Source organism: Mauremys reevesii, linkage group 3, assembly GCF_016161935.1.
Source record: "Mauremys reevesii isolate NIE-2019 linkage group 3, ASM1616193v1, whole genome shotgun sequence".
Taxonomy (NCBI): Eukaryota; Metazoa; Chordata; order Testudines; family Geoemydidae; genus Mauremys; species Mauremys reevesii.
In genome coordinates this window covers 177,876,093-177,900,217 of record NC_052625.1, presented here as the reverse complement: position 1 = coordinate 177,900,217, position 24,125 = coordinate 177,876,093, and the positions used below count along the sequence as shown (strand labels likewise).

The 24,125-nt window shown below is 39.7% G+C and overlaps 1 protein-coding gene across 3 annotated transcripts in view; it reads left to right on the top strand.

Annotated features, from left to right (window-relative positions):
- Positions 1-24,125, top strand: part of MBOAT2 (membrane bound O-acyltransferase domain containing 2) — a 191,106-nt gene that overhangs the window by 42,201 nt on the left and 124,780 nt on the right. The window contains exon 3 of one of the 3 annotated variants that reach the window (XM_039528940.1): positions 2,321-2,398. In XM_039528940.1, coding sequence (XP_039384874.1) covers positions 2,321-2,398 — 78 coding nt within the window. Of the gene's footprint in view, positions 1-2,320; positions 2,399-7,633; positions 7,656-24,125 lie in introns of those variants that run through there. The other 2 variants (XM_039528945.1, XM_039528944.1) reach the window with 2 other exon arrangements.

Sequence of the window (24,125 nt, the reverse complement as noted above, 5' to 3'; positions counted from 1 at the left end):
GAAATGAATGCCCAAGATTTATAGGACAACTTGCCTTATAAATGTCTGTGATAACTGAGCTGAAGGTGACTAGCAACAGCAGCTGATTTTTAGGCTGTATTTGTACGGGAAAGAAAATTTCCAAATAAATTAGTGGTATTTTAACCATTTGATCTCTCTTGATAAGATGGTCCCAAAATGAGAGAGAGTCTGCCTAATGAAGATAAAACACGGAGGGAGCCACCTGATGTAATGAGGTACCACTGAGCCTGCCCGTTCCACCAGCTTGGGCTCCCTCACCTTGTCTTGCTGTGCCAGGCCCTCAGGCCTCCTCTAATATACACACAGACAGGACCACACCCAGCTGAAAAAGGACACAGACACTGAGATCAGCTCTGTGTGGGAAGATTCAGCTCGGGCATTGCCCAGCATTCAAGTGCACCCCTCTCTGGAGTGCAAAATTGTATTGTCTTGCACTGCACACAAATCTGTACTGTGTAAGCTCATGAAAATCATGCCCTCCCTCAATGTGGAGGAAGATATGCACAGCTTTTTGTCCCCCCTCCCCGAGTTATGAATTGCACAAACTGGTTTATAGAAAACAAAACAAGTTTATTAACTACAAAGAACAGATTTTAAGTGATTATAAAGGATAGCAAACAGATCCAAGTAGATTACTGAGCAAATAAAGCAAGCACGTAAACTAAACTTAATGCACTACTGGCTACACCCTAAACGTAATTTTAAGTAGGTTGTGGAGATTCTTGAAGACAAACTTTTCTTGCTTGCAGCTTAGAATTCCAGATATTCCTTTCATGGGCCAGACATCTTCTAGCCTGGTTCCAGTTCTTCTCTTCCCGAGATCAGTCTTAGGTGTTTCCAGCAGTCATCTTGGGTGGGGATTCATTAAAGAACCAACCCTGATTACTTCACTTCACTGCCTTAAAAAAGATTTACATATGGTGGGAATCTTTTTATCTCTCAGTGGGATTCTCCCACCCCTCCCCCAGTGGAATCCAGTAACAGGTGACATGATCACATGACCCTGCAGTGTCAAAGCAGCATCCCAGGAAACTTCTCAGGAAGGTGGGGGATTAGCATGTTCAGAGTCCTATCATTCTCCCTAATGGCCCATCCAGACCAATTACATTCTGTCTGGTGGGTGTTTCCCAAATGTAAACCCTTTTATAATTGATACATAGTTAATATTCCTAACTTCAGATACAGAAATGATACATGCATAGTAAATCATAACCTTTCCAATGATATATCACATGACCCATCTTGCATAAAATGCATCTTAGTTATGGCATATGCATATCATAAACATATTTCTATGAAGAATATGGGGCATAGTGTCACAAATACTATTAAGAAAATAAACTTAAGAGGGAAATTTGTTATCAATGTCATTTTTCAACAGGGAAATAGGACTTTCTACCACCATGCTATTTGTAAGAACAATGAGGAAAATGTACAGATAGTCAAAACTGGTTTAATCACTGAATCTTCACCGACTGATGGTGATTTGGTTGCCAGTATAAAATAACTTGATGGCAGTGGCCTGGCCTGCGCTGCTTCCCACAGCTCCCATTGTCCGGGAATGATGAACCTGGGAGCTGCGAGTGACCATACCTGCAGACGGTCAGGTAACCAAAGCGTCTTGTGGCCCGCCAGGGCCTTACCCTGAACCATCCGCGAACCAAGTTTGGGAACCGCTGCCATGATAGGCTGTGTGCGGAAAGTTGCCAACCTCTGGTCTAGGAAAACGTCGTTGCTGCCATGCTGTACCTGTTCTTTGTATAAGTAGAACATTAGTCACCACGACTGTCAGTGTAGAACTTCAGTTATCATATTTTGCCTTTATGTGAAAAGCGAACTGCAAAATGTGAACTTTACTTTCACCCTCTACTGTTTGTGTATGATGTGCGAAGACTAATTCTCACAACTCAAGCTGCCAGCATGCTCTTCTTCCTCAGATAAGGGAGAGCTCCACTCATGTTATAGGCTTGTGTGAGACAACTGTTCAGATCATTTAAAGATGTCAAGGTCCTCTGTAAAAGAGAGTGGATAAGGGACTTGATATTTTGAATGCAAAAAGCCCTCAAACAGATACTTCTATAAGAAAATAGTGAAGCGCAAAAGTTGGTGAGGTTTTTTGTTTTTCAGTTACCTACCTTAAAGTAGGTTTAAAGGAGATCTTCTTGTTAAGCATGCAACAACTACTGATGGATTAAAAATCTAACTATCTTTTCATTTCAAGTAAGGAAAACATATATATGTGCTAGACTGTTGGTAATGAAAAATGATTGCCTGGAGTGACTATTATAATTTTTTCTAGGTATGCCTTACATTTTGTTGTACAAAGTGGAATTTCCTACTATATCATGATCATAATAGGAGTGGAAAATATGCACAAGTAAGTATTGGGTTTCTTTATTTAAATTTAAAGTTATTTAAATGGAGAATATAAACAGTTGTTTAGAAAGTTGCTGTATAGCTGTTTATAAGAACAAATAATGTGTATATCTGCATACGTTTCTCTTACAGACACACTTTATATCTTGTAACTGTGCCTAGTATGTCATATTGCTATTGGCATTAGAATATCAGAACATTTCAGTATTTGAATTGCGCTAAAGATGGCTTGTTTGTAGGGAAAAACACCGTCCTTTTTGTCTGCTTTGTCTGTTTGAAATGCTGAGCACTTACTCCACTTACTGTCTGCAGAAAGAAACCCTAAGGTAGCATTGTAATTCTCAATGTATAGCTGTTAATACATTTCTCATTGCTTAATCATAAATAGTCTTAGATTGCAAATACATGGTTAATCCGTATTAATACAATTTTATAACTCTCAATACTAATAGAAGGAAAAGATCGTGGGATGAGAAGAGGGTTTGTGTGATGAAAGTGAATATTAATTCATTTTAAATGCCATTGTTTTTTGTTGCTTTAAAAAGGAAAAAGAAACACGTGAAAAGGTATTCACATTAGGACACTATTTTAGTCTGATAATAGAATAGATAGATAGAATCATAGAAATGTAGGATTGGAAGGGACCTTGAAAGGTCATCTAGTCCAATCCCTTGCACTGAGGCAGGACTAAGTATTATCTACATCATCTCTGACCAATATATTTGTCTACACTGTTCTTAAAAAGCTCCAGTGACAGAGATTCAACAACCTCCTTAGGTGATTTATTCCAGTGCTTAACTACTCTTACAGTTAGGAGGTTTTGCCTGAATCTCCTTTGCTGCAATTTAAAGCTAAAATAGAGACCTAATTATGTAATAGCATTCATGTGTTTTTTTTTCTTTAAAGGGAACAAATGAAAAGGGATGTTTTAAAAATGAATTATATGTATACATTAGATAAAAGCCCCAACTGAGTTTAGGGCCCCATTGTACTAGGCATCATACAAATGCATAGTAAGAGACTTAATTCCCTGAAGAGGTTACTTAAAAAAACAACACAGTTAAAGCAAGGGAGGGGAAACAGAAAGGAGATGTAATTTTGATCTTGTACTGTTGATGTCTCTCAATTGCCCCAGATTGTCTTTGAGGGGAAAGGGAGAGTCTAAGTGTTCAGTTCCGTGTGTGTGTGTGTGTGTGTGTGTGTGTTCCTGTGTTGGAGTCAACAGAACCCACTTAGTTTGATTTAGCAGCAAAAACTCTCTGCAAGATTTTAGAATCTGGCACCCTGTTAACCTATTACACCTTCTTACTCCCAACAGGAAGGGGGTTCCTCTGTCAGAGCCCCAAGGTTCCTCAAAGTTCAACTCTCTGGTTTCTTGCCCCAACTCATTGTGGCTATGAAATTTTCATGTCAAAAGGACAGAATGGAGATCCCTTGAGAGCTGATCAATGACGTGTCCAAAACAGTTGCCATGTCATGCAGCACAAGAATCCCCTTTCCACTGTGGGCCGCATACGTGTACCCTGTACCATTTCATGTCACCACTGAGAAACCCATATTTGATTTAGTGATCTTGATTTCCTGCATGACAGGTGCAGGTGTTTACTAGATTACAATTTAGATAACACCATGCAGCTTTTATCTTTTAATGAAAAATATTAATTTCTGCATATGAGATGTTCTTTTTTTCAAAACTGATGCCAAAGGACAAAATAATTATGCAGTTAGTTTCATCTTAATCTTTTTAGTTCATAAAAAGCTCTGTCAGTTGCAGCAAATCCCAAAGAGAATACATTTGAAATAAATAAATGGAAACATAAATTATTTTAGTATTGAAACATAGCTTCCTTTTAGTTAGCACAAATGCTGAAGGATTAAAGGAAAAATATTCAATCAGTATTTTTGTTTCAGCACCTTCTTATTTTAATTACCATTTTTAATTTAATTGTGTGCACCCTAGTGAATCAAGTTCATCCCTAGTGTAAGGAGGCACAACTCCCTTGAAATCAGTAGAGTTGTGGTAAATTAAATCTGGGATAAATATGGCCCAGTGCGATGGAATATCTTCACTGCTTTAGGGCAAGAAACTACATCAATCTGCATGTGGAAATCAGTATTTGGACCTTACAGTAGGTAGCCTTTAAGTGTACTAAAACATCTGTACTATAACAGATTTAAAGCTAAAACCTGAAATATACTTGCACATCTTGTTTGGTGTCTAGAATTATTGACATATTTCATGGTTATGCTTCTGATAAAGGTAAAAAACTATTAATGGAACACCACGGTTGAGATTTTAAACACCCAGGAGTGTGGCAGTTCAGTTATGGCTTTCCTGCAAGAGAAAGTTGTCTTGTCTTTTACTCTGTAATGCTCTATAGAGGAGAAAAGGAGTTGCTTCTGTTGCCAATGCTTTCAGCCTTTAATGCACATAAAATGCCCTTGTATTTAAAAAATGCTCCTGAGTGTTGTACAACTGTTTTCAGTACTGGTCCAAGTTTATCTTCTCAGGGTAAGCCTGCTTCCTCTGCCTGCTATGCTGTTGTCTATGCTAGTGTAACACCAATATGGATGGTGAAACACTGGTGTTGAAGCCACACCTTGTGGTCCTCCCCAGTGCAGTCCAACAATGCTGCTTCCCACACTGCACTTTAATGGTCATTCTGTTAGTGAACTGGAGCAGCATCTGCAAGAGGTATCTGCTTTTGTTTAGCCTTGTTGATGGAGACAGATAACTACAGCTCAGTTACCTGTTCTTATTGGAATGTTTTTTATTTGTACCATGATAGGAAGGTCAGCAGAGCCAGTCTAACTACCCAAAGTTTGAGTAGACTTATGCAGAATATTTTCACCCTTTGAGAGCATGCTCTTTGGGCTGACTGTGATCCCATGCCTCTAATGCTTTTAGTCTTTCTTTGGTAATGTGCACTCTGTGTGAATCTTGAAGTCTTTAGATAACGGCAGTGAGAAGTGCATTTGTTAAGAAAGGGGAAACTTTGAATTTCATTTCATGGTATCTAGCAGGGTGGATTTGATTTAAATCAAATTGATTTAAATCATGATTTAAATCACTAGTCAGGAAGACTTGACTTAATCATGGTTTTCTACATAAAAGTGCATTCTTGTTGGTTTTTATAAGCTTAATACATATTCTTCACAACTCAGAGATAGATGTAGGTTTCATTTTTAGAAGGTACAGTACACACTATACATTTTTAAACAGTGATTTATTTTGTTTGATTAGTTTTACAGCCATATCAGAAAATGAACGATTGTTGGGTTATTCCATTTACCAAAGGTAATTGAAGCAGATACTTCACCTCCCGATGACTTCATAACTATCTCCAATTCAACAGGTTAATCATTAATATTTGGAGGATTTTCTTGCCATGCTGTATTAGGAGGAGAACATCGCTAGACAGACATTTAAATTGTTTTATTTAACTAAAACAACAATGTTAAGTATTTTGGATTTTTTTTCTTCAACAGCAAACACACAAAATTTAACAAAACAAGCATATGTCCCTCCCTTCTCCCATTTCTCTCCAGACTTCTTCTCCTTGTCCAGATCTATTCTGCCCCCCAACAATCTTCTATTCATTGAACTTTTTGAAACTTTGCACTTTTAGAGAGAAGTAAAGGATTGCCTCTCCGTACACAAATTTGCAGAAGGACAATAGAGCTGAGATCTGTTATTTCTCAACTCTATATATTTATTTATTTATTTATTTAAAAAGATTTTTGCTGTTGACAAGCATGTTACCTCTGGAGACACAAATCCACAGTTCGAGAACTGCAAAACGAAGCATCTTTGATGGTATCTTCTAGACTGAGCACTGAGCCCCATTGGGTAGATAGAAAGATTAACCTAAATAATCTGTACAGAATCCCCTGGAACCTCATAAAATTGGGTCCCTAATCCATGAACTATTGGAACTAATTTAGAAAACTGTTCTTAAACATTACATGAATATATTGTCTCATACTATAGAATTAGAATTTATAATCCCTATTCCATGATGATATCTTTGATCTATAATGTATCTTAATTAAAACTAGCTTTAGATAAGTTTTTTCCTCAAAAAGCATTTTATCAAAAAAACAAAAACCTATTTTTGATATTTTTTTAAAAAAAATTGATTTTTATCCATGCTGCTGTCTAGACACTTGCAGCTTCCGTTAGTTAACCATCTGTAGCATTACCTCAGACACTGAGGATTGGGTATCAAGTGTTAATCTATGGATTCCTACTTGTCGACGTTTAAATCATGTTATATTGGTAGAATAAAAAAGCTGAAGGGTTAAACTGATGTTTTGAGAAGTTGTAGTATTCACAAGCTCAAATTTTTGGACTGATGGTGACTAAATTGTAGTAATGTTTGTTGATTGCCCTTACATGAAGCAATGAATCTTGGAACTGAGGTGTTATTTTGAAAAGAAAATATATTCCTTTGGAATTAAGAAGTTTTAGAAGGCAAATGGCTCAGTAAGGTACACCTCTACCCCGATATAACGTGACTCGATATAACACGAATTCGGATACAACATGGTAAAGCAGCGCTCCGGGGGGGCGGGACTGGGTGCTCCGGCGGATCAAAGCAAGTTCAATATAACGCGGTTTCACCTGTAACAAGGTAAGATTTTTTTGGCTCCCGAGGACAGCATTCTATTGGGGTAGAGGTGTAATTCTAAGTTTTCTGCATATGTTGCAGAACTCCTCTGTCTTGCTCTATGGTTGTGAAGTGCCCTTTAATGCTGAGTTATATACATTCTTCCCTCCCCCTCACCCTCCCGTGCTTGATTTTAAAAGGAAATGTCTGTTCACTGCTTGAAAAGAGCTATGTTAGCTGTTCTGAAACAGGTGACTTGATCAGGGCAGTTAAAGAAGAAGAGGTTCCTAGGCAACTGTTTCTTTTCTGCATAATTACTCATTTTATGGTCAGTAAATAAGCTGCATGTGCCTGTGGGGAAATGGAATTTAGTGTCAATAGCAGTCAGACTTTAAGGCGCAGTACTGCTCTGCTGAAATCAGTGGATGTTGTGTCATTGTCTTGAGTGGGAGTAGGAACAGGTCCAGGGAGCACTTTTTTTTTTTAAATGAGAAATTGGTAAAGCTGGTGTCTCGTTAGAAGGTAATCTGTTGGTTGGTGCTGATCCATGTTATTTAGGCCTGTCATTAGGAGAAGCCTGTGTTCTGCTTTGTGCTGAAAGTCTTTGGAAGATTGTGGGTCTCTTGCTTGTGGTGCTGAAAACATAAGGTTAGGCTGTTTTTACTTTATATTAGAGTGACTTTTAAACTGCTTACTGCATGGATTTGTTTTTTATCAATACATCTCAATTTGTTTTCATAACTTAAAAAGAAAGATAAGCTGCATTTATAAATAATTGAGAGGTTTGAAATATCTAGTGGTTATGCACAATTTTTTCTGTACATATTTCATATGTTTTTGTTTTTAGCAGACCTTGATTGTTGTCAATATATATAATATAAAATTTTCCCCAGCATTTCACACAGTCTGTAGTTCAGCGGATTGTTAAAGTGGTCCACTCAATGAGAGTTTTCATAGAGAGATAGTCTTATGGACTGTCTTTCTTCCCACTCACTATCATGTGGAACACCTCTCATTCAGGACTTGTGTATCCTCATTGTGGAACTACAGCAATTGCTTATGTGGAAAAGTACTATTAAAAAGTTGTTAATATATTTTAGCTATCTCTTAATGCAATTTAGCAACTAGAAGTAAGGCAGAGATATCAACACAATGTGCCCGCTGTTCATGGACCACGATTCAAGAATCTCTGTTCTAGGTTACTTATCAGATATGGATTCTGAAGTGTTAGTTGAACAGAACACTGGGCACTTTTGCAGTGGTGCTTGAGTGGTGTTTTTGAGCTCTGTTGTTGTTTTAAACAGATTACAAATAAAGCCTCTGGCAAATCCCTATTTTTCACCTTTTATGGTAGAAGTACAGCTACAATTAGCACCTGAGAAATCTACAAATGGGCTGGGTATTGAATGAAATTGGAGCCCTGCAACATCACTTTCTTATTGTAGATATTGTGGGTGGGGGTTGGGGAACAAGTGGGCTGTTTAATTTTTTAAGTGGATAAAGGCACAGAAAGACAAGGACGAGGAGGCTGGAGATAGCCGTCTAGATGCACACACTTCTGCAGGTAGGTCAGAATGAAAATATTTTTCCTAGGTTTGTTTCTTGTAATCTTTTTAAAAATTTGGCATTAGAATTTTATATTACCCAGCTCAAATTGCAAAATTACAGTCAATGAAAGATTTTTAAAAGTCTTGGAGTACACAGAAAAAATCATTGTTTAATGCCTAAAGTCAGGTTAAGCCGGAACAAGCGAAAGCCTTGTTCCTCAATTTGAACTAGCTCGATTAGCACGCTAAATGAGGTGCTTTATTGAACATTTAACTGACAAATTTCACTAAATGTCATGGGCTCAATGACAAACAAGCTTACTGTAGGATAGAATATAGTTTGAATTGCTGTGAAAGCTAAGATGGGAGTGAAATTTCTTTTTTCTTAAGTCATACTTAGAATGAAATATAGAATGGGCCAAGCAAACATTCCCAGCTTTGATTAAAGATAACAAGATGCTCACGCCCCCACCTCCCCAAAAAAAATCCCAACCTGGACAACCACTGCAGACAGGGCTGGCTCCAGGCACCAGCTTATCAAGCAGGTGCTTGGGGCGGCCACTCCAGAGTGGGGCGGCACTTTCAGCTATTCGGCGGCAATTCGGCGGAGGGTCCCTCACTTCTGCTCGGAGTGAAGGACCTCCCGCTGAATTGCCGCAGATCGCGATTGTGGCTTTTTTTTTTTTTTTTTTTTTTTTTTGTGGCAGCAAAACCTCTAGAGCCGGCCCTGACTGCAGAAGGAGAAAAGCATTAGAAATCTTAGCCTCTTGCAGCATGTTGAACGGAACAAAACCTTTTTGTGTAAAGCAGATATTGTGCAGTTAGGGTCAAATTGTGATCATATATAGGTGGGAAAAGTTCACTGCATGCCTTATAAAGCTCCCAAGGAATCTCACAAAGATAACTGAGGAACCTGACTAAGATGACTAGGGCTATAAATCTCTGGCTGCCAGAAAGAAGATGGAGATACTTTCTAAAAAACAAGATTATTTTCCCCCTGAACATCAGGCATTTGATCTGTGTTAAATGTGGAGGTGCTTTTTACCAGTTAACTGTACTTTACAGGAAAAAAGATCTGAAATAGCCTTGCTACTTCCCCCCAAGTTGCAGTTATTCTCCTCCTCTTATGTTCCTGAGATATTTGTATCAATTTGCAAGTCAAGATTTTGGTGCTCCCTGAATCAACATACAGGCACAGACGCCAGTGTTCCTTCTGTTCTTCCTCTTTTAAGATTCAGATTTCTCTGTCCTCTGGACTCTTTCAGCATGATGGCTTCTTCTTTAAAAAAAAAAAAACAAACAAACAAAAGTATTGACTCTGTGAATTAGATCTCTGCTCAGCAGTTTTTCTTGTCATTCTGACCCTCTGACATCTGTCAGCAGCCTTTGATACCATTGACCAGACGCCAATCTCATTTTCCCCTAAAAAGGTATAAACGCACTTGTACCTTTAAAAGATCAATAGCAAGACTATCTCAGTGACTCTCTCTTGCCTTTGGAATTTACTTCCCTTGTAGCTGGCCAAATCTTATGTGTGGTGCCTTCGGGGCATGATGCAAGGCATTATCATTGGATTGTGGTTGTGTGTGTTTATTAATACTTAGTGTTTTCATCTTCAGAGCTCTTTATTAACACACTAATTGATTAAGTCAGTTAGTTCTTTATCCCTTATTCCTGACAACATAATTGCTTCTACTTGAATAGCTGGTAGTAGAAGTTGGCAATAGGGGTTCCTAAATGAGGCTCCAAATGGGTTAGTGCTGTCTAGTTGATGGTTTTTAATTTAGTATAAGTACCTGATTACTGTGGCATTACGCACACTATAAAGTAACACTATGTTAGTGTACTAAGCAGGAATAGCAGTTGGGAATGTTTGTGTTTATTGCTGAATAAATTTTTTGTTTATTTTTTTAACTTGATTCTATTAAATAGAGTGCAGTCTTTAGGATTGTAAAGTATGACAAATATATTTTTCTGTTAGGAAAAGGACTTATGTGTATTGTTGTAGCACCTAGAAGCCCTAGTCATATACCAGGACCATTGCGCTAAGCACTGTACAAACGAAGAACAAAAAAGATTTGTCCTTGCCCCAAAGAGCTTACAGTATAATACTAGAGACAACAGATGATGGATACAGACAGATGGAATAGGACAAGAAAACAGTGACACAATGCTGGTCAACTTGATCGGAAGTGGTCTTAGCATACCAGCAGTCTAGCTGCTGTCAAGCTTTCATGGAAGAGGAGAGAGTTAAGAAGGGGCTAGAAGGAGGATAATGAGGTAGCTTTGCAGATGTTTACTAGGCACTCTTCCCAGGAGAAAGCACAAGGGTGCTTGTTTGAAAATTTAACAAGTGGAGACTGGTGTCCTTGGCTGATTGGCGACAGGGGTCAACATCTCAAAAGTGATTTGAGAGACTGTGAAGGACATAGAAAGTGAAGACAAATTATTTATTAGATGTGATGGAGAAGGGTGAACCAGTGGAGAGATGCGAAGAAACGGGTGATGTGGTCAACGTGATGGGCTAGGAAAATGATCTTTGCAGCAGTATGCTGAATGCATATGAGTGGGACAAGATGGCATTTATCAAGGCCAGAAAGAAAAATATTGCAATAATTGAGATAAGAGTCTGGAAAAGGTTTTTAGTTGTGTGGGTGAATAAGAAGTTACACAGAAAGAATCAGTAAGATTTAAACAGAGCCTGGATATGAGGGCAGAAAGAGAGGTCTGAATTGAAGATGAAATCCAAGTTACATGTCTGAGTGATGAGAAGGATGGTGCAGTTTTGTCGATGGTAGCAGAGAAAGGAGGTAGTGGGAGCAGAGAGGAACATGAGACTTTCTGTTTTTAGCCACATTGAGCTTGACATTCACAAAGAGGTGTCCGAGAGTCAGGCTTAGATTTTAGTTAGGAGAAATAAGGAAGTAAATCTCTAAATTGTCACCATAGAGATGGTAGTTGAATTTGTATTTGTGCATGAGGTTATCCACAGATACGATGTAAAGGGAGAAGAGAAGTGGATCCAGGACAGCTCTGAGAAATCCCTTCTCCCAAAAAATTGAGAGGGAGCAAGATCTTCCAAAAGATGTGCTGAAGTAGCAATTAGAGAGATGGGAGGAAAACCAGAGGACAGGCATTGAAGCCAAGGGAGGACAAGATTTCAAGAGGAGCTTGGCTGATGGTGTACAAGGTGGCTGACAAGTCACAGAGGATGAGGATGCAGTACTGGTTCTGGTTCTGAGCTTTGGCTAGAAAGAGGTTGTGACGGGTTCCCTCTGGGGTACCACCAGGAACTGGGGTACCACTGAGCTCCCTGACCCGGCATGCTGGACTCCCTCTCACACTGTGATGCTGTGACAAGCTGCAGAGCCCTCCGGCCTGCACTTTCACCAGCATACATGCAGGTAGGGACACTCCCAGCTGCAGTTACATGGAGACTCTCTGGCCAGCCCCTGCATCGAAGGCTACAGCTAAGGCTACTCCCAGTTCCCCAGGTACAGATCCCCTGTGGAGTATAAACCCAAAATTATACCGTCTTGCGCTGCACAGGGAACTGTACAGTGTAAGCTCATAAAATTTGCCCCCTCCCTCACTGTGGAGAGGAAAATGCAACAGCCTTTACCCTTGAGTTATGATTCCCACACACTTAACTCCAACTCACTGCTTTAAATAAAGCAGAAACAAGTTTATTAACTACAAAAGATAGATTGTAAATGATTATAAGTGATATTAAACAGATAGCAGATTACCTAGCAAATAAACAAACTCAAGCTAAGAGATGATATCAGCAGGCTGCAGACTCTTATGGGGCAAGCTGCACTTGCTTTACTGCTTGGAATCCCCAGGTGTTTCATTCACAGGCTAGAAATCCCTTTAGCCTGGGTCCAGCACTTCCCCCAGTTCAGTCTTTGTTCCTCAGGTGTTTCCAAGAGTCTTCTTGTGTGGGGAATGAAGAACACCAGACTGTCACTCCCTGCCTTATATAACTTTTGCATATGGCAGGAACGGTTTGTTTCAAAGCTTGGTTCTCAGATCAGTCTGTGGAAAAATACTGACATCCCAAGATGGAGTCCACCATCATGTGGTCTGACCACATGTCCTTGTAGAGTTATAGCATCCGTTACTCACAGACTGTTTGGAGTGTTCTCAGGAAGGCACATCAGCTGGGAGAAAGCTTTTCCTAAGGCCTGTTGTTTTTATCTAATGGCCTATTGCCCACAATAGGCCCTTCCCCACCCACTATCTAGACTGAGAGCATTTTGTCTAGTGGGCGTTACCCAGGTGTAACTACATTTGAAATACAGATACATAGTCAATATTCATAACTTTAGATACAAAAATGATACATGCATACAAATAGGATAATAATATTCAGCAAATCATAACTTTTCCAATGACATCTCACATGACTTATTTTATTAAAATATATCCTAATTATGTCATAATCATCATAATATCATTGTGAAGAATATGGCGTGCAGTGTCACAGAGGTCACTAGAGACCTTGGTGAGAGGGGTTTCAATGGGGTGCGAGAGGGGAAAACCCAGATCGGAGGGGGTCTGGAATGGAATTGGAGGAGAGGAACTCCAGACTGGGATTGTAAACAGCATGTTCAAGGAGTGTAGAGATGAAAGGGAGATGAGGTGGGTAGCTGAAAGGCAAGTGGGGACAAAAGTAGAGTTTTTTAAGATGAGAGAGACTAGAGCATACTTGTGAAGGAAGAAAGATTAAGGGGAAGGATAAGGTAGGGAATGGGAGTGGACATGAGAGACATCAGGAGATGAGATGGGGTCACCGGGGCAAGTGGAGGGTTACAGGTGGAAGGAAGATGAGAAACTTTGTCTGTGACAGAGGAGAAGGAGACGTAGAGAGTTGTCAGAAGGGAAGGGAGACTGAAGGGAGAGGGAAGGTCACACCATGTTTTGTCAATGTTCTCTTGGAAGAATTTGGGGTAGTCCTGGGTGGGGAGAAAAGTGGAGGCAGGAGGTAGAAGAGGGTTTAAGAAGTGAGTCAAATGTGCCTGGATAGTGGGTGTGAGATTCAACTAATTTAGAGAAATGGAGTTGTTAGCTAGGAAGATAACAAATTTGTAGTGGAGGAAATCAGTCTAGTCATCGGATTTCTGCCAAAGAAGCTCTGGAGCATGAGAGGAAGCTAATGTTAGCAGTGAGCCAGGGCTGAGGGTTGGCAAGGCAGATCTTGTGATGGGAAAGAAGGGCAAGAGAAGGACAAAGGGAAGAAGAGTAGAGGAGGGTTTTCATAGGAATGAGAAGCTGTACTCACTTTCCCATCCCCAGCCATCCAACAAACAGAAACTTTATCCTTATGTATTACTGATTAGAAATGCTCTGACGTTCCGCTGGAACTTGCTATGGAAATGCCATTGCGCTTGTGCCCAGTGGTAGGAGGGAAAGTGTTACATTCCAGGGACTTTCTGCTATCTAAGAAGATGGAATGGCAGGGAATCATGCCTCCAAGGACGTGAGACATCAACTAATGAGTTTCAGAAGAAAAGCTCCAAATAGGATGTCTGTGAGAAGCTTTCTGCCTCTGCCAAAAAATTGTCAGGATTCTAGCAGAATGGAGCCATTTAATCTGTCTGCACACAGTTAATTATCCAGAGTTAGTGGCTCAGCAGGAGTTCCTGTGGGGGAAGGCTGACAACAATCCTATTCTCCCTTCTAACTAACAGCAGTGAGGTGTTTTAGATAAAGAAATCTTGGACAAACAGGTAATCCTTTTGCTCTCTCAACACACCCTGGCTGAAGAAAGAGACTTCTTTTGCTCTAGTGGGATGGCCAAAGATGTCTCTTTAATGCCCCCCTCACTCCTAGTTGTATGTATGTGGTATATTAAAATGACACAATCAATTTTGAAGCTGAATCAGTTTCAGAAAAGGGGTAAGTAGTAGTTTTAGCTGCTACACCTACTCCTGAGTCCCCTGGTTAGTTTTTGTGTATCTTCAATCAATTTCCTATTTTAAATTGATATTTCTCTATGTTGCTATGTAAACTATCTGCACAAACAGAAGAAACTAATTACACACAACTGTTGTCAACTACACATACTAGAAATATGGAAAATATATCTTCTTTGATCTTTCAGTTAAAGTAATCTTGAATGTTACTTGTTTTATGCACACGTTTTATACATAAGTGATGTTTGTTTAAAACATTGAAAGCATTCCCTTATCAAACTGCACTGCCCTAGTGTTTGAACTGAACCCTAGTTACGTAGATTCTTTTATCTTGCTGTTATCACTTCAGCAGACCTGTCTGTTTTCAAAATAAAAATATTTCCCAAAGCTAAGGCTGACTCTCCATCTTTATCTTAAAATATTGTGCTCTCTCATATACCTGCCCAATGGCATGAGTTAAGGACAAGTCTCAACCTCAGTTTTAAAGTTATCTAACTCTTCTTTTCAAAATGTATGTGTGAGAGTATTGGTATTAAACTTTTAGTCCCCACATGGTTGCCTAAATAAATACACTAGTCATACATGTAAGTGTTCTTGAGTAAATAAGGGTTGCAACTCTGTTCTTTGTATTTGTGATAAGTTGGTAGTTGTAAGACTAGTGTGGGTGTGTGGCAAAAGTGAAATGCTTATTGGTTGACTCAACTATAGGAAATATTCTGGTGAGCTGCAGATTCAGTCCAGCTAAATTTTTGAACTTCCTAAACCTAACAAGTCATAATTCAACTGTTGTAAATTTTTATTTCTGTTTTAAATGTTTTCCCTTACCATTACCTTTCCCCCCAATTCTATTCTACTTTCTCTCTCCTTTATCTCTCTGTTCTGTCTGTCCACTTTCCCCTCTTGTCAGTTCCTCAGCCTCTTGCCTTCTCCTTTTTTTCAGATTTTTTTCTCTCTTCTCCCGGGCTTTTTTTCCAACAGTTTATTCCTCTAGTTTTGTTTCTTTGTGTGTGTCATCCGCCCCCACGTCGTCCCCTCCCAAGTCTACAAATGGTTAGTTAGCAGCCTGTGAAAAATTTTGCTAGGGATAGCTCACAAAATAATGAGGGTGGATGTGGCTCCTAGGATCCCAACAAATTGATAATTATTTTGGTAGTTTGGTGTTTTTAGGCTATTTTCTTACAAGATACCTGGAAAAGGCAGAAAGAAATCAACCCAAATTGATGCAAATACACCTAAAATCTCACCAGTAGTCACCAGAACATTTGCTGGCTTGAAACTTACCTCTTGAAAATAATACTGCTTTCCTTACTACCTTGTTACAAGAGAGACAAGGTGAGTGAGGTAACTGTTTTATTGGACCAACTTCTGTTGGTGAGAGAGACAAGCTTTTGAGCTTACACAGAGCTCTTCTTCAGGCTGCATCTACAGAAGTGCTTCTTAAACTATCTGATATGGCAGACTGGCAATTTTCCCCCCCCCTATGTGCCAGGGATCAGTACCATATTTGCCAGGAGCCGGTACCATATTTGTGCCGTATTATCATCGTTTTCGCATAGGCACGTAGCACATCAGATCAGAAAAACTAACATTCTTCACTGTATTAATTGGAATGGGAGTGTGGCATACATGTGGAGATGTTCCCATTTAAATACATTGAAGACTGACTGAAAGGCTGTGCGTCTGTGTGGAGAGAATAAAATGACTATTATTCGTTTATGATCCAAGAAAATATTATTTGAACATTCATAATAATATTAATTTATATCGGAAACAATATAATGAATAAAATAAAAAATGTCTGCCAACTTTTATTTTAATGTTTATTTTGTAAACAAATAATACAATATTACAATACAAATAAAAAATATTAAAAAATCAAACCAGCAAAGTCTCCTAACAAAGATGCTATAAAAAAAATTTATTAACACAATAATAGGCATGTTAAAACCTTAACCTTTACTAATGTGAAAGGTGAGCCTGCTTCTTCTTTGTCAGCTTATCTAGTTGTGGTTCAATTGAGGACAGTGCCACACCCAATGGAGAATGACTATCCATACTATTCCTGTACTTTGTCTTAATGACACTTATGGTTGAGAAGCCAGTCTTGCAGAGGTATGTTGAAGGAAATGGGAGAAGAGTTTTCAGAGCAATTTCAGTAAGCTCAGAATATTCTGCTTTCACTTTTATCCAAAAGGAAGCAAGTGATGTTGTAGTTTTTGAAACTCATTTTCAGTCTTTCGTCAGCAGCCAGCGCCAACAGTTTATCCTCCATAGTGACAGTTAAGTCATCTTTCAATGGAATAAACGGATTTCAGATCCATCCAGTCCCTTTCTGTGGATCTTCTTCTGCTGGAAAGTAAAACTCAAAACGTTCTGCCAAATTCATCAAGTGCTCACTGATGATGTTTCGTAGAGATGTAACATCAAGGTCTTTGCCTGTATCGGCGATGATTGTCACTAAGTTGTGACACATGTCATAACAATCTCTTGACACTCGACTCTTCCATGCTTTTAGCTTTTGTTTCTGTCCGTCGATCTTGTCTGCCATTGTAAGACACAAAGCCATCCTTCCCTGCATGGAGTTGTTGAGATCATTAAAGATGGCAAAGATATCAGCCAAATAAGCCAGTTTGGCTATCCAATCCACATCTCGGAACAATTGTGACCAATTTGGTTTTTTGTCCTGAAGATACTCGGCAAGCTCGTTTCGGAGCTCAAATACCCTTGACAGGACTTTTCCCCTCGATAACCAACATACATCGGCATGCAATAGGAGCTGTTTATGATCAGCTCCCATATCATCACATAATGCAGCGAATAGTCTCGAATTTAAAGCATTCGCCTTTACATGGTTCACAATTTTTACGACCTTGCTGAGCACACTGTTTAGTTCTGTTGACATATTTTGTTGCAAGACTTTCTCCATGAAGGAAGCAGTGTGTCGACTTGCATTCTGGTGCAAGCACCTTAATCTGGGTAACCACTCCAGAATGCTGTCCTGTCATTGTGGCAGCGCCATCAGAACATACACCTACACAAAACTTGAAATCCAACCCACATTTGTTAACGATGTAGTCGCTCACAGTCTTGAACACTTCAGAACTAGTTGTTTTTGTTGGTAGTGAAGCAGCAAACAAAAACTCTTCCTTCAAATCACCCTCATGTTCAAAGCATACATACACCATCAGAATTGCCGTATTAGCAAAGTCTGTACATTCATCAAGCTGCAAAGAAAAGTACTTTGCTAATTTAATCTGTCCTATGAGCTGATCTTCCATATCGTGAGCCAGATCGTGAATTCGTCGAGCTATAGTGTCATTTGAAAGTGGAACCTGAGCCACTTTCTTTGCCACTGTCTCGCCCAGCATTTCCATGCAGACATCTTTAATACAGCCTATCACTAGTCTCTCACCGATTGTGTATGGCTTTTTATCCTTCGCAATGCGAAGCGCTACTTTATAAGAAGCTTGCAAAGCACAAGTATTTATGTGTGACACTTCAAAGATCTCTTTCTGACAGCCTTTTAAATCAACTTGCTTTCTTTCGAATAACTCTTTCAGCTTTGAACTAATTTCATTATGTTTTGAATTTAAATGGCTCTTGAGCTTTGACGACTTCATTGCGTCATTAGCCAACACATCGCCACAAATAACGCACTGCGGTTTTGGCACTCCACTATCATTTGTGGCTACAAAACCGAACTGAATGTATGAGGAGTCATATTTCCGAGTAAAGTTAGTACAAATTCTTTTTGTTAACAATACTTTGGTTTCATTTACATTGCCGTCATCTGATGCAGAATTACTTGTGTGTTCAGCAACCGGATGTCTCTGCTTGATAAATATGTCAATTGTGCCTCGCTTCGCCATCTGTAAATTAGGCATAAAAATAATTAATATAAATTCCATTACCCCGAGTATATACTTAAATTTATGATATTAGGATGAAAGACGAATAAATGCGGAGGGAATGCTTTTATTCAGAAATATGTGCGGGAGAACATTGATTAATAGGGTAAGTAATGTTAGGATAAGAAGATAATATAAATTTTAAAATTAAATTGCAAACAGGATAATAATTGGAAAGTTAAGATGGTTTGAACATATGGAAAGAATAATGAACGTCAAAAATAAGATTTACCTGTCTGAAAGATATAGAGTGAGAAAGTGAGGAATTTCGAGAACTTCCTGGCAGAAACACGTAGGTTTGATTCTAGAAGAAGTCAGAACAATGAGAGCATGTATGAAACGATATATGGATATGGAGGAAGCAAGGATGTTATGCTCATACAAAGCACACGGGATCTTTTCAGAGGGAACAGTCTCTCTCTCACACACACTCACACACACACAGTCCTGCCAGTTGATGTTTATAGTTACCAGTCTGTTGTAGCTCGAGTCAATCTCATGGCCAGTTAGATTGAGCACGAGTGAGGAGCTGGGCTCTGTTGGTCTCGATCTGATGCTCCGAGGCTTTGCAGGACTGAATCCAGAGTTCCATGGGAAAACACCCCAGCTTTATAGTTGTAAATTCCCATTTGAGTCCATGCATTTTGCAATGTCATCCTGTAATCATTAGTCCTTCAGAGGTGTTAATCTTGGGGGTTTCTGCTGTTATCATTTGATGGTTATTGTTAGGCTTCCCATCATTGTCTCCTATTTGTTGTCTTGCCTTCGGGGGTGCCTGCCTCACCTCGGAGGTCATCAGTGCTGCTAACATGTTTAGCATTGGATACAAAGGATGTTTTCTGATTGTCTCCTGGACTTTCCAAGTCTCTCACTTTTTCTTGACCATCTGGACATTTGTGATGGCTTTCACGCCTTATCTTTTCCTGATGCATTCATTCCTCATTCACACAAACAGTCTCTCACAGAAACCTTCAAAGGTATACATACAGCAGTATTTTATATTCAGCAGAATACACTGTAAATCAAGCCTTGCTAAATCTTATAACTAAAACAATTCACATTGGGGCTTCAGGCCCCCAACATTTCTCTAATCTGTTTATCATAGACACAATACAAAATCCTGTCTCTTATTAACTAACGTTTATAACCGGTCCTAATTGTAATGCATATTGGAAACAGGATCCCAGTCTCAGACGGTCATTCCTTTCTGTTCTTCAAAAAAGGTGGCTGGCAGAATGAAATCTAAGTTTACATCAATTCTTATAGTACAATTATAAAATCCTGCTCCTACAAGGACTGTCTATTTGGCTATAGGTGTGTGGTGCCCAGTTCTCTCTATCTACTTTGTAAGGGATACAGCAGGATAGGATAGAAAATAATAAAATTTATAATATTATTAGTACTTAAATTCTCAGATCAGTGGGTTTGGGCGGGGTCCCAAATAACAAATGTGCAGAGACCAGTATGACGCTCTCTGTTCAACTTCTCAATGGTAACTGCCAGTGGGGCGGGGTCTTTATATGCGAAGGAGCGTGTTAAGCGCGCGCTCGCACGTCTCATGCAAAACATGCTGTAGCGCTATGGCATAATTATCAATATTATAATATGTGCTTTGGAAAAAATATTATTATTTAATATTGTCAACTTTTATCGACTGATCATTATTCTTGGTGGAATTCCGGTGTGATTTTTTAAATTATACTATTATTTCTCTCTTTCTTTCCTGGAAACGCGCCGCAGACCATCAGCCAATGGCTTGCGGACCGGCACTGGTCCACAGACCACCAGTTTGAGTAGCACTGGCACTACACTACTTACAGTGGTGGAGACGCACTAAGGTAACAGGGGAGTTGGTTAATTTGGCTTAATTACTCCACCTCCTATGATGGGCGGTAGCTGTGTTGGCAGGAGAATTTCTCCCGCTGACCTAGCACTTTCTACACCGGCACATAGGTTGGTATAACTTAGGTCACTCAGGGTGTGAATTATTTACACCCCTGAGCGATGTAAATTATACTGAAATAAATTGTAGTGTAGGCAATGTTTTAGGGCTTGGCAACACTGGCACTTTATATCGCAATAAAGCCTCCCAGAGCACTCTACCTTGATCCCCATCCACAAAGGCAAGGCACGTAGAGCGCTCTGACTCTCTGGCTAGAGCACTCCAGGTATTCCACCTCAGTGAGAGGGATAACGGCTGTTGTGTATTGGCTGAGACGCTCCAGGGCCAGTGTAAACAGGGAGTTAAGTTGCAGCATTCTGATTGACCTCCGGAAACGTCCCATAATCCTCTTAAGTTAAGTGGCCTCTCGTCTCTTTGTTATGAAATTGGCTGAGGAATGCGGAAGTGCCTTTTCAGAGCTCCGTTTCAGACAGCGGCTGCTTATCTGCAATGGGGCAAAGCAAACGTTTACTGAGTGAGTGAGAGGCAGGAGGGCTAGGGGGATCTGAACTGACAAGATAGCTTGCTGACACACTCTCAGCACTCCAAAATCCCACTCTCTTCCCCCCCCCCACATACAAACAACACACTCCACCCCACCCCCCTCATTTGAAAAGCACGTTGCAGCCACTTGAATGCTGGGATAGCTGCCCATAATGAACCGCTCCCAATGCCGCTGGAAATGCTGCAAATGTGGCCACGCCAGTGCGCTTGCAGCTGTCAGTATGGACAGACTGGAGCGTTTTCCGTAGTGTACTCTCCGAAGGCTGGTTTAACTCAAAGCGCTCTACAGCTGCAAGTGTAGCCAAGCCCTTAGAGTATCACAGCTAAATACAAGGGGGAACAGATTGTTTAGCATAAGTAATTAACACACATTTCAGAGGACCATTCAAGATGAAGTGGCTTGAAGTGGCTCCAGTCATAGGGAGGAAAGGAATGAAGGGGGCAGAAGCATCTCTTGGGCGATGTTAGTGGGTTATAGATTGTTGTATTAAGCCATAAATTGTGTGTCTATTCAGTCCATGATTTTAGTGTCTAGTAAAGTTTTGAATGTAAGCTCCCAGATGTGTTTTGAAAGTGTTGTACAGGTTTCCTTTGAGGATGAGGACTGATAGGTCACTCATGAAAAGTTCACCCACAGGTGATGTGGCGTTTTTGTTTATCGTTATCTTTTGGGAGTTCATTTGAGAGCCTAGTGATTGTCTGGCTTCACCCAAATAGTTGCTATTGGGGCATGTAGTGCACTGTATGAGGTACACCCCATATTGTGATAGGTATGTGTAGGATGAGGGATCTTGAAAAGTGTGGTGTGGGAGTGTGGGGCATTGTAGCAGTGGGGATATATCTGTAGGTTTTGCATCTGTTTTTCTGGCAAGATTGGTGCCACTTTGAGTAGGTGTGTCCTGGTCTGCGGGGAGCTTGCCTCTGATGCTAATGTGACCAGGTCCTAGTGGGGGCCAGCTCTGGTCACTTAATTATGGTGAACTGCAAAGAATGGGGCAGCCAAACCCCCCAAAACAGGTGGATATTCCAATTCTTAAATTCACCAAGCCAGCATAAAACAGCTTCTTTATTACCTTACTGGTTACTCAGAAGTCCAAACAACACAGTTCCGTTAAAGTGATCCAGCCTCAGGCCTCCTTCCAGGTACTCACATCAAGTATGCTGAAAATTTTTGTAAATCTTATTTCCTCATATAAAAGAAAAGGTTCTACCAATTACCTCCCAGGTTAACCAGGGTTTCGGATCTTACCCAAATACACGCTACAGCCAATTCTTATTAACTAAACTAAAAGGTATTAAAAAACAAAAGACCGAGAGTATGGTTAAAAGATCAATATATATACAGACATGAGTTCAGTTCATTGAGGTTCAGATTCACAGCAGAGATGGTAAGCTTTGTAGTTGCAAAGAGTTCCTTTAGAATTCAGTTCATAGGTCATAGTCCAGTGTCCAAATCTCATATTCAGGGCGTACCAGCATAACTGGGATCTCAGTCTTGCAACTCAAACTTCCCCTGATGAAGTCTAAGCAGATCTGAGATGACAGAATCAGGACCCAAGGATCTTTTATACAATTTCATGTCTTTTGACAAATTGAGATTTCCTTGGGGAACAAAAGAAATTAGGTTTCAGAGTAGCAGCCGTATTAGTCTGTATCCGCAAAAAGAACAGGAGTACTTGTGGCACCTTAAAGACTAACAAATTTATTTCAGCATAAGCTTTCATGGGCTACCGCTCACTTCTTCGGATGCATAGACTGGAACACACAGACAGGAGATATTTATACATACAGAGAACATGAAAAGGTGGAAGTATGCATACCAACAGGAAGAGTCCAATCAATTGAGATGAGCCATCTTCAGCAGGAGAAAAAAAACCTTTGAAGTGATAATTGAGATGACCCATAGAAGATGTGAGGAGAACTTAACATAGGGAAATAGAAAAAGAAATTAGGATGACTTTGAAGGAGGTCCATCACCAGTACTTAATGAATTAACATAAGGCCATTTGCTTTTTCCTCCATCATTCACAGTACATTTCAAAGAGAGATGAATACCGAGATATCACATGTTTACAATCCATTTAAATGCTAAGATCTTCTTTTGACCTCTGAATTATCAGAATACAGCATGGATAGGGACTGTTGATTACATTGTCTGACCCTACTCATACATATGTAAATACACAAAACCACAAACATTATCTCCCCAAATGTCTTTTGAGGGTTATTTATTTTGCAGGATTTTTAACCCTTTCTAGCCATGCATCACAGCTGAGCTTGGTGAGGTTGGGGGTTGTTTGAAGGCTAGAAAAGGAGGTTTCAGGAAAGACTTATTTCAGGATGGGGTCCCAATCAAGTATGGGTTGTAGTTGTTTGATACCTGGTATGGATTCCAGTGTGGGGTGGTAGGTGACAATAGGGGTGTGTGGTCAGAGGTGTGTTTATTTCTGTATTGAATCAGGTTCTCTCGGGATATTTGGGTGTGGGTTGTTACAAGACAGGAGAACTGAGTGTGTCTACTCTTTTTTTAAACCTTTGCACCTTGTTTCAGTCAAATCACTCCTTGAAACCCACTTAGAAGTTAACTCCTTCACCAATTTTAAAATAAGTAGCATGTTTCATATATTATGCATACAGCTAACTATTTTGTGACCTTAATCCATCCTTGTTCTCCCCTGTGACTGTTATCTCTCTAAGCCATTTCTATCTTGATCTGTATGATGAACCGGATAGGGACATGTCATGTTTTATTGCAAAGTGCGATGCATATCTATGGTGCCGTGTAAATACAATCCTTGTAGAAATGTTAGCTTCCTGCATATTCCTATGTTATATAAAGTAATCTCCCTTTCAAAAGCATAAGAAATTTTATGATTTTTCTGTTCCATAGGCATACCTCTAAAATTCATTTTGATCCTGCTACTACTTGTTCATTGTTTTCAATCTACTAGTCTCTAGAAATAAATCTGTCTCTGGGGTTTATTTATATGCCCTACTGTTTTGACTTCTCTGATGATTTGTTCTATATGTTTATTACCTTTTGCATCGTGTAGTTCTACCAGACTCCCCTGTTTATTCCTAGTTTTGTGAATGGAAGTGCTGCCTAGCAACAGGCAGAGCTCCCCTGTACCCTGCATGTGAATAATCATGTGAATACACAGATTGTCTTGATATGAAATAAAACACATGATCCAGTAATTTGCTATGCAGTAGTTTCCTGATAATCTTCAGTAATTTCTTTTGAAACAAGTGAGGTATCAAAAATATCTGTTACAGGTTTCAGACACTTTGTTCACTTC